This window comes from Biomphalaria glabrata, chromosome 9 (genome assembly GCF_947242115.1).
Source record: "Biomphalaria glabrata chromosome 9, xgBioGlab47.1, whole genome shotgun sequence".
NCBI lineage: Eukaryota > Metazoa > Mollusca > Gastropoda > Planorbidae > Biomphalaria > Biomphalaria glabrata.
The window spans coordinates 6,523,413-6,535,581 of record NC_074719.1 but is presented as its reverse complement, the minus strand read 5'-3'; the positions used below and the strand labels follow the sequence as shown (position 1 = coordinate 6,535,581).

The 12,169-nt window shown below is 34.7% G+C and overlaps 1 protein-coding gene across 2 annotated transcripts in view; it reads left to right on the top strand.

Moving 5' to 3' along the window:
- LOC106059358 (uncharacterized) overlaps positions 1–11,874 on the top strand; it is a 38,243-nt gene extending 26,369 nt beyond the window's left edge. Inside the window, exons 5-7 of one of the 2 annotated variants that reach the window (XM_056042010.1) lie at positions 207–324; positions 5,932–6,035; positions 11,797–11,874. In XM_056042010.1, the coding sequence (XP_055897985.1) occupies positions 207–324; positions 5,932–6,035; positions 11,797–11,845 (271 nt within the window). In that variant the 3' untranslated portion in view covers positions 11,846–11,874. Of the gene's footprint in view, positions 1–206; positions 325–5,931; positions 6,041–11,796 lie in introns of both variants that reach the window. The other variant, XM_056042009.1, reaches the window with a different exon arrangement.
- The last annotated feature ends 295 nt before the right edge of the window (positions 11,875–12,169 follow it).

Below are 12,169 nucleotides of genomic sequence, written 5' to 3'. Positions count from 1 at the left end.
AACAAAAGGTATGCGCATGATAATATTAAATAAATAAATAAATAAATAAATATATATATATATATATATATATATATATATATATATATATATATATATATATATATATATATATATATATATATTAAAAAAATATTTTTCATGTTTTGCTTGTTTTATTTGCTGATGTATCTTTAATTACACTAAAATGCTACTTTCTCCAACAGCGCTGAATCTTACAATGATATAAGAGGGGTTAATCTGAAATACTCGGAAAAATGCGAAAGTTCAATTCTTGACAACCAAGATAAGTCCTACCATTCCAGTAATTGGAAAAGCTGTACAGTATGTTATCCTATACTCTTAAACGAGTTCATTCTTGTATATATATATTTGTATTTTATTTCGCAAACGGATTTCACGATTCTTTTGTTTCAAGGTATCTATTATATAAAGCAGAATGTTTGGCATATGTTTGTATATATTTATGTCCCCGTATAGAAATAAAAACCGCTTGACCAATCTTGATAAAACTTGGCAGAAATGTTCCTTTGGTACCAACGTAGACCGTAGTGTATATATTGTGGCCCTAAAACAAACTTAAGACCCTCAAAAAAAAAAAAAAAAAAAAAGACCAACTCTATTACAGCTATAGTATTTTATGGATCTAGGCCATGTTTACAATGTTGACATGAGAAAAGATCGAAAAATTTAGATCTAGATCTAATTTTAAGAACTAAACTTTGCACTTTTAGTTGTTTTTTTTTGACACATTAAAATACAAAATATAGTTTATTGATTACATTATTTAATAAAATTAACCTTCAAGTTTGTGTTTCAAAAGCATTTTTACATTAATTCGTTATTTATATCTGCGAATTTAGATATCTCGATGCACATTCTTTCATTAGACATTTCCAAATGGTTACACATTAACACATCTCTCTACTGAGTCTATTCCTAGGCCTAGGTCTAAAACTCTTATTGAAGTCTAAGATGATAAAACTTCTTTTCGCAAAGATAGTTTTATGCTTTAACACATGAAAATACTAACTATAGTCCATTCATTTCATATTTTAATCAAACTAACATTCAAATTTGTTTTTCTAAAGCATTTTTAATACATTCGTTCGCTCTTCGCTAAAGCTGCGTAGCCGTGATGAGATAGGCCTATATTCATTCATGAAAAAAGGTCACGCATGCGCAGAGCAAAGCCTTCACGCAGCACAGAATGAACTCTATGAAAGCCAATTTTTAGCGGCCCCCGAAAGGGGAAAAGACGCTATTAGTTTTGTGCGAAATGTCTGTCCGTCTGTCCGTCCGTCCCGTTTAGATCTCGCAAACTAGAAGAGATATTGAAAATCCGACTTCACAATATTTTAGACCATTCAAAGTTCTGATGCAACAGCTACTTTTTTTTTCCTGAAAGCGAAAATTCTAATTTTTAAAATCAATTATGCAAGCAGTTTTTTATAAGAAAAAGCTAATTAGTATGCATTATAAGTTAGACCTAATATAAGACGAATAATAATCTTATAAACATCATTTTCGTCAACATTTATTCTATATAGCGGAAATTTTTTTTTTTTTAATTTTTTTTTTTGAGGATTCGAATATGAGATTGATCCTTTTCAAAACAATTAACAATTAACAATTACTCTAGATCTAGATCTATGTCTACCTCAAGATCTACTTTATACTTTAACACATGAACATACAAAATTAAGTCTATTCATTCAAACTTAAATCAAATGTATGTAAGCAAATGTTTTAATTTGAAAAAATGGATTTAAGTAGATTAGCTATTATGATTTGATGGCTTCATTCATACTATTTTCACATTTACACATTCGCTTTATTTATTTTTATTTTGTTTAAATGTTTTAAAAACACTCTCAGTGACTATATCGACAGTAATACACAAATTAATATCCGCGGGTCGCGGGTAAAATATGTCTTGTATGATATAAATGAGAACCAAATTCCCAGCTTATCCACCACATTGGGTAAACTCGAGTTTGACCGTTAAATAGGCTTGAAAATGTTTCATTATTGTAACATTTATTTTGGCCAAAATATTTTTTAATAAAAAGTTTTCCTAATAACATCAAAGGAAAAAAATACTTGACACCACTTACGTCACTGGTCGTCCTCAGCTTACAGCGCTACAGTTAAACATTTTTATGCAAATATGAACAAGTTTTATTGAATCTATTGGCGTAATCAAACGAGTGTGCAAGATCGTATTGTTGACTGTAACTGCATTTTCGCCAAATTAAAAGTCTTCTCAATTTATGTGTAAACAATTAATACAACACACAAAAACACAATAACCAAACATACCTCAGAAAATCAAATTACATTTTTTCTTCCATAATAGATCATTCTACAAAAGTGTTTTTAAGAGTATAGTAAAGTCACTATTACGGAATAGTCTGCTGTGAAGAAAACCCGTAGGCCTATATTGGAAATGTAGGAAAATGGACTTTGCACAGTATTTTAGTTTAAAATATCAAAATAAAGTAGAATTTAACTAATTTCACGAGCTGTTCCGTAAACAAGCCTGTTCCGCAATAGTGACTCTACTACATGTGTATTATTGAAGTACAAAATTAAACGATAAATATGTGTAAATTGATGTAATAATTTAATCGTCAATAACCTTTTTTATAACGCAACTTTTATGCGTATGGTCCAATCCTCTCAGACGGCTGGTATGGGGAGAGAATTATCCAGGAGCAGGTTTATGTGCTGCTTTTTTGTGTTAAGCAAAAATGACTCTGCCTGAGTCGGGGTTAAAATTCACGCCCACTTGATAAGTAGCCAAGCGACTCTTGTCACTCAGCCACACATCACACACTGTTATATAATATGATACATAAACTGTTACATAGAAAGCTTAGGTATATCAACTCACTCTGTCTGGTAAAAAATGTTTATATGTCGTTTTTTTTCTACACCCAATCTCGGATCAAGCTGAAATTTCGCACTGACGTTGCTTTTACCTGACAACACAATAATTTAAAAAATTAAACAATTAATTAATTAACTATTAGTAATTAGTTATTGTGTTTAGTATCTCGAACAAGAGAATAAAATGGTACTTGACTGATGAGGTGGTATAAAGTTGAATTATTCACCTTTATACTTTGTAGGGAGAAAATTTGAAACTAACAATATATAACTATAAAACCTTTTATTTTCATAAGCACTTCCTTGGCACAGTGGTTAGTGTATTGGCTTGAGAAAACTGAGGAGGCTTTAGCCCTTGAGTTTGAATCTAGGTTGTTTACCTTTTTTTTATATATATAAAAGCGATCACCCAGATACCCCTTCTTTCTCCCCTAACTCTCTTTTCCAGACACGTGATAGGATCATATCGTATTGAGAAATCTAAAAGCATGAAATTGCGATATACAAAAACAACTGAAAATAAATTTGCACTCTCACAGATTTCTAATTGCAAAGATTTGTTATATTGTTATTCTAGATCTATTCGAAATTTATTTATATGACTGATCCAAACTAATTGATACAATTACACTTAATATAAATTTTTATGTATTTTTTTTAACGTATTTTTTTTATCTTTGATTATACTTTGATTACCTATAACAGTAAAACAAGAGTTTTCCCAATGTAGCCAACGAGCTAGTTATTCTTTATCCAACCATATACATCACCTACCCAATATATATATATATATATATATATAATTCTCTTCATGGCTCAACAGTTTGGACACCAAGGAGAAAAGAAAAGATCACTCTTTTTTTTTCTACAAGTTGGACTAGAGTTACCCCTCGAAAAAAAAGAGCTGGATAGAACAAGTAGAACTCACCCGTCACTAAATAGCAGGGCCGGACTTAACAATTGTTTAAAAAAAAGAGGCTAGAGGGAGAACAAGTAATCTACTCTGCATTCACCCGTCACTAAATAGCAGGGCCAGACTTAACCATTGTGGGGCCCTGTTCGAAACGGATTTCGCTGGGCCTAGTTTGGGTAGGGATAGGGATTATAATTGAAATTTTTAATTGCTCTATGTATTTTATTCATTCTTTACTACGTACAGAATTACTTAACGAGCCTTGCGTGTAGCGAAATCATACAGTATACCATAAAAATTCTATTTCCTACATAGATCACGCTCAATTGCAAGAATTACCAAATGTTTCAATCTATCTACGAGAATTGTTGACATAAAGTAATTCTTCATTAGTTTGAGGAGCGAAAAGCTTCTTTCACCAGATTCACAATTACGGGTTTTGCATAATGGCGTTTTTTTTTATTGCGCTTAGGATTGGTGTTTTCCATATTGAATGACGCCCCAAAATGACAACTTTTGTCTCTATATTTCAGGAGATTTGTATGAGTTTTCAAAAGATTTTAAAAATTTCTTAGAATTCCAGGACTTTTTGTATATTTTGTAATTTCAGGAGATTTCCAGGAGCTCCTGGAAAATCAGGAAATCTGCTATAAGTTATAAAATAGTTACATTTAATAATTTACACCTAGAATTAGCGCGGGTCCAATGAAAGTGCGGGGCCCACTTGGGTTGCATAGATTGCAGCGGCTCTAAGGCTGGCCCAGCAAAATAGTGGCGTATGCTACGCCGTGGATCGACTAGTTTCTAGAAAAATCGTTAAAACCATTTTCGAGAATCGCTTTCCTCCTTCCCCTCTCCCCTTCATGTTTTAGTTTACTGGAAAGTAAATGTTGATTAGAGCTATAATAATTTCATAATTAGCACTTCAGTTTCATTTCTTTTTGGCCTTGACTTTTATATAAGACTAAGAGTAAGACTAAGAGACTAAGACTAAGAGACTAAGACTAAGACTAAGAGACTAAGACTAAGAGACTAAAAGACTAAGACTAAGTTTAAGACTAAGACTAAGACTAAGACTAAGAGACTAAGACTAAGAGACTAAGACTAAAAGACTAAGACTAAGAGACTAAGACTAAGAGACTAAGACTAAGAGACTTAGACTAAGACTAAGAGACTAAGACTAAGACTAAGAGACTAAGACTAAGAGACTTAGACTAAGAGACTTAGACTAAGACTAAGACTAAGAGACTAAGACTAAGAGACTTAGACTAAGACTAAGACTAAGACTAAGACTAAGACTAAGAGACTAAGACTAAAACCAAGACTAAGAGACTAAGACTAAGAGACTAAGACTAAGAGACTAAGACTAAGAGACTAAGACTAAGAGACTAAGACTAAGAGACTAAGACTAAGAGACTAAGACTAAGAGACTAAGAATAAGACTGCTTTACTGATCCATATGGAACTTTGTTGAGATTACAAGGACTCTTTTCGCATATAAAAACAACACAACAGAAGCATACACATAAATAGAACAGACACAAACCTAAAGATAACAAGCAGGCGTCCAAGTCCTTTTCGTGTTTCCTGATCAACGAGTGGCGTTGATATAGTCTCACCGAGTAAGGTACGAACGAGTTTTCGTACCGCTCTATTCTAGTCTTGATTGACAGTAGTCGCCTACTTCGCGACGACTTGACGTAGTTATGACGGAGCGGGTGGCCGTTGTCTTCCAAGATTTTTCCTATTTTTCATAGACAATTCTGTAAATAAAGTTCATTCAAATATGGTAATGTTGTGCGTGTGACTTTGATGCCCTTTTTATAATGTTTTCTAGGTGGCGCAACAGGTTAGATGAAGCCTTGCCATGCCAACAAGTTATTCAGTGTGTTAGCAGAGTCAAGCTGTACAAATTATTTGAGATCTTCTAGTTTAGTTTAAAGCTATTTAGCTTGTATAGGAAGAATAGTCGCAGGTCTGTTTTCTTACCAGAGTTCCAAGGTGGCTTCCCATGAGAGCTTGTTATCTATGACGAGGCCCTAGATATTTATAAGACTTCACTTGTTGTATCGATGTAGTCTTTATCTGGAGTTCGTGTATCATCTGTTTTTTCTTTCTTATTTCAGGACCCTTATAAGAAAATGATGTTTACGCTCAATTGCTCCCATGTCACGATACAGGTTGGAGAAACTGAAAACGCTACATTTCATGAGTATAAAAGAGATTTAAAGTACGGTACTTTTAAAGATTGCTATTTTTTTTTTAATTACACCAATAAACAAGAAAACATAGAACAATACTTTTAAACAAAAAAAAAAACAACAACTTCTTTTATACAACTTTTGCAACTTATAGAACGCTGATTTTTTCTCTTATTGTAAGATAAAAAGTAAAAAAACACTTTTAACCCCGCCCCATGTCACCCTCCGAAAAACAATCTTGGTTAAGCAAATGTATACATACACAAAATAGAGCAGTGAGATTCATAACAAACGAATATTCACACTGACTAGAGTAACACTTTAAGTAAAATCACTAAATTTAGAAAGCCTTCAGGATAGAAGACTTAAAAGTAAAGTAACAATTATACATAAACACTGGACCATAATCTTCAAATACAAAAACAAAACCTAATAAAATAATCAGAAAAAAAAGTTTTTACTCTTATATATATGGTCCAATCTCATTTGTGAACCAGTGGGTGGAAGGGTTATCTTTGAGAAGGTTTTCCGTGCTGCCTTTAGGCGCTCATTAAACATAACTCTGCTCTAGTCGGGTGTCGAACCTCGAGCCCCCATCATAGGTAGCCAAGCCAAGTTCAAGCATACTTAGCCTCTCGACCACGCTTCCCACAAAGACACAAAGATAAAGGCACATTCCTTGTTCCATATGCTAGGACAAATTTGTACAAGTGCTCCTTCTTCCCTAGTGCTATTAGAGCATGGAATGGGTTGCCTGAGCCAGCTAGGAAAACTATTGACTTTGCAGAATGTAAGTTATTGGTTAACATGCATGACTAGAGGCATGACGCGTAGGACGTAATCGTCTTCTTTTTTTAAGGAACGTCTGTATTTTATAAGATAATGTTGTAACCCTGCCTTGCACCCGTGCATGTGGTGCGTACGAAAGCACTATTGAACAAGAACATAAGGACGCTGTATGAGAAGAATGAACGGTGTAAGATAAGATAAAGTATAAATTAATAAGCTTTATTATTGTTGTAAACCTGGTGGTGACACAGATGGTCGTAGGCTGTGTGTGTTTTTAGCCTACGCAAATCGCCCCAGTCCAGTGACAGTACACTTCAGTTCGACAACGACCTGTGTGTAAATATTACGCACGCAAGTCACGGCGATTGTGATCAATCTGAGTGGTCAAGAACGTTCCACCCGATTCTAGAAGGCCAGTAGAGACACTATATAAGAACGAGTGTGTCAGAAAGACGGGACTTCATGTTGCCTCGCAATGTGACCAGTACGAGGCGAAGTTAGAGACAGACGGTGTGTGAAGTCAGGCTGAGCAAGGCTTGGTTTTTGTAAAGACAGTGTGATGTTGTTGCCAACTGTACAGTATTTGTAATGTATTTGAAATTAAACTGTTACTTTGGAGCCCTGATGAGTTGTGAGGTTCTTTAAGTTCGTTGTGTCGTGTGGTGCAGTCGGAAGAGAGCCTGGATAGTAGGAGAGATACGCAACATTATATTAGAATCATATGCTTTTTCATCTAGCCCTAAAAGACGATATAAATTATATTTCTGAACATTCGTAAACTTATTAATGAATGAATAGTACGTGCATACGGAAATACCAGAAGACATTTAGTCCGTTAAAGATTAATATTCTGAAGTTGGATTTTGAGTACCGGTATTAGTATATTGTATCAATGTATATTATATGAAGTTAAAAATAGAGTTTTATTTGATCTAAATAACATTTATTGTGGGTTTTCCGTATAGTTGTTATATTCAACATGGTAGACTACTACCTGTGTTAGTGTCCGTGGTTTTGTTCCTACTCACTACAATCAACAGCCTATGTCAAGAATGTCAACAAACTATGTATACAGCCTATGTCAACTTTGTCAACAAACTATGTCAATAGCCTATGTCAAGAATGTTAACAAACTATGTCAAAAGCCTATGTCAAGAATGACAACAGCCTATGTCAACAGCCAATGTCAACTATTTCAACAAACTATGTAAACAGCCTATGTCAACTATGTCAACAAACTATGTCAACAGCCTATGTCAAGAATGTCAACAAACTATGTCAACAGCCAATGCCAACTATGTCAACAAACTATGTCAACAGCCTATGTCAAGAATAGCAACAAACTATGTCAACAGCCAATGCCAACTATGTCAACAAACTATGTCAAAAGCCTATGTCAAGAATGTCAAAAAAAATGTCAACAGCCTATGTCAACTATATCAACAGCCTATGTCAAGAATGTCAAAAAAAATGTCAACAGCCAATGTCAAGAATGTCAACAAACTATGTCAACAGCCAATGTCAAGAATGTCAAAAAAATGTCAACAGCCAATGTCAAGAATGTCAACAAACTATGTCAACAGCCTATGTCAAGAATGTCAAAAAAAAATGTCAACAGCCAATGTCAAGAATGTCAACAAACTTTGTCAGTTGAGAAGCAAACAGTGACTTATACACTACGGCACTAGAGGATCCACAACTATGGAGGGGGGGCGATTTTTTTCCAAACCCTAACCCTAACACTCAGTAAACCCTAACCCTAAGCATAAACGCGTATATATATATGTATACATGTACGTATGTATATATATATATATATATATATATATATATATATATATATATATATATATATGTATGTATGTATGTATATATATATATATATCATGGGCGTAGCCAGAATTTTTTTTCGGGGAGGGTTTTGGGAAATCCCCCCCAGACCCCCCCCTCGAGAAAAAAAATATATATGTGTGTGTGTGTGTACATAATTAATCTTTATTACATTCTGACCCTTTCGGAAGACGTTTATTGTTTATTGTAGACTCCCCGCCCTTGCTAGCAAGGGGGTCTGGGGGAGTTCGCAGTGCTCCCCCAGCGCGGGGCGAAGCCCCGCCGCCGAACACTATTTCTGGTACTGAAAGCCAACAAAATGCATATTCTGAGGTATCTACAGTGCATTATCTTGCTATTAAAAAGTTTTATTTCAAAAACCTAATGTGCTATTCTTACTGACTTAGACCCTCTCGCTTTTTCCGCAACTTTTATTTTGCGTAATTCATTTTGTCGGAAAACATGTCCCGCAAAACCTCATGCGACGCTCTGTCACAACCTTACTAAGGATTCGACTCCCAGTTCGGCATATGATTTCTTTGATTTAGACCCGATCTCTATGACTGACTCCTAAAATCTGTCTTAGCCATCTTTGTTGAGACACATTTAATGATTTTCAATTTCGGCAGAAGACTATTCACACTTAATTAATGGAGCCCAAGCCACTGTTAGAAATTTGTAACCTTTCTTGACTACGCTCTTGGAATTACATGCCTGTATTTCGCTTTAGATTTTATATCGAAAAGGAAAGTTTTTTCGTCAAATCATCTGTTGAGGGGTTTTAAACTAAAAAATCTCTGTTTTTTTTTGTTTGTTTTGTTTTTAATTCAAAACCCCATTTAGCTACGATCATAGAGTTTGGTGACTGTAGTTTGCTTTAAAATAATATTGAGTAGAGAGGTTTTCAACTCGAAACGCTTTGTAGGGGAATTTTAAACTCATAACCATCTGGAGGGGCTTTAAACTTTAAAGAAAAAGCCATCTGGAGGAGGGGGATTTAAACTCAAAACCCCTTTGGCTACGTGTAATTTGCTTTTTTCTTATATTGAAGAGGTACTTTTTAGCTTCAAACCCCAACTGGAAGGGGGAGGGGGTTAAACTCAAAACCCCTTTGGCTACGCTCATAGAATTTTGAGTGTGTAATTTGCTTTTTGTATATTGAAGATGGGGTTATCGTAAATTTTGGATGGGGTTTTAAAATCAAAATCTTCCTCAACTGTGCTGTTGGAATTTGGGGATTGTTGTTTGCATTTTTTTTTTGTTTTATAGAAGAGGGGGATTTAACTGCAAAAACCTCTGGTAGGGGGTTTAAAATTCAAAACCCCCTGTAGGGGGTTTTAAACTCAAAGCCCCCTGGTAGAGGGATTTGTATCTCAAAACCCCCTGATAGGTGTTTTTAAAATCTCAAAACCCCCTGCTAGAGGGATTTAAACTCAAAACCCCCTGCTAGAGGGTTTTTAACTCAAAACTGCCTCGGCTGTGCTGTGGTAAGTGATGATTTAGTATTAAAATCTCACCTAAAATAATCAAAATGAAAGCAAAAATCAGTCACTTAATTCCGCCCCCCCCCCTGCGGGGGGGGGGGGATTTCATTTCGGGGGGGGGGGGGGTTTGAACCCCAAGAACCCCCCCCCTGGCTACGCCCATGATATATATATATATATAATATATTACAATTAAAAAATAATGCAGTGTCTATCAACCTTCTCCTGACAGCTAGGGGTCTGGGGGAGCCCTGCAAAGCCCCGACACCAAAAATGTTTTTTTGCATTCTTCACTGCAGAAACGCATTCTACTGACATCTACAGCTCATTATTCATCTAATATTCATAAGAGTTTTTTTTTAAAATCTCATTTGTAAGTGATACGATTCTTCTAACCAACACCTTTACAGAAGAGCTGACTTTATATGAAGTCATATCCTCAAGTCAAAATGTGTTGGCCTCAGCATCAGAATCGACATAGATTATCTAAGTTTAAACTTATATTTTACGTAAATCTAATAGTAGATTACATCTAGATTCTAGATCTAGAAGTAGATCTAGACTAGATCTTAAGAGTTCTAAATCAGAAGTCATGATCTAGAATCTAGTTCTAAATGTCTATAGACCTATAATGAAAGTACCAATAAATACAACGCCCGCTGATCTAATTGGTAGCATTGTTGGTATTTGGAGCTAACGGTGTTAATAACACGAGTTAGATCTTATCTTATATACTCCAGATGTTACTTCAAAAAAGAAGATGATTACGTCCTACGCGTCATGCAATGACTTAAATTCTGCCAAGTCACTGGTTTTCCTGGCTAGTTCAGGCAACCCATTCCATGTTCTAATAGCACTAGGGAAGAAGGAGCATTTGTACACATTTGTCATATCATATGGGATGTGCCTTTATCTTTGTGTCTTTCTGAGTATTTTGAGTAGATACTCGATTTGAGCTTTAAAAATATATTTATTTTATTTTAATTTGTTTAATGGTGATATTGTCTTATAATGTATTCTTACAATAGCTCTATTCAACTCAGAACTTCATGGAAACCAGAGGATGGGCGGTGGTGGTACCTGGAACTTATATAACAAAGCGGCTTTAACAGTCTAACTAGACCTTTCTAAAAATTTAACAGTTGATGTGTATCGCTTAGAAAAGATTTATTAGCTCGTTGACCACACGGGGAAAACTCTAGTTTGACAGTTATATTTTTTTCAAGTAAAAAATTAAATTAATTTAAATTTGGCTAGAGATCGAGGTCCAGATCTAGATCCAGCATTGTTGAAAGTAATTCGGTAATTTCCGAATGCTATGTATTACTGAAGAGTTTAGTAAATTAATGTTCATGAAAATTATGCGCATCGAAGTCTAGATCTTAAGGTCTATAATTGGAATATTATAATGTGTAGTAGATCTATATAGGATACATTCGCTTAACCGCAGGGTTCTTTTCTTGTGGAGAAAAAAGGGGGGGGGGGATGGAACGAGTAAAAAATGTTTCAGCATCTTATTTTACCTAACATTCATTCGTTATTAAGAGAAAAAACAATTTATAGTTTATTTAAGAAAGGTATATTCTTTTTTTTTTTAAAGTATTTTTTTAAAATCTTTTTCTTGTTAGCCTAAATATACAGCTAATGGATAAATAAATTTTTCAAACAACTCATTTATTATTTACAGGTTCTATGTTCCTCCCAAGTATGTTCCGGATAAAGAAGTTTGTGTTTAAATAAAATTTGAAAATATTGGAAAAAAAAATTGGAAAAAAATTACGTTTTTGTGTTTTTATTGCAACAACCCAACTCAACTCGTAACTTACCCCCAAAACAACCCAACTCAACTCGTAACTTACCCCCAAAACAACCCAACTCAACTCGTAACTTACCCCCAAAACAACCCAACTCAACTCGTAACTTACCCCAAAAACAACCCAACTCAACTCGTAACTTACCCCAAAAACAACCCAACTCAACTCGTAACTTACCCCCAAAACAACCCAACTCAACTCGTAACTTACCCCCAAAACAACCCAACTCAACTCGTAACTTACTCC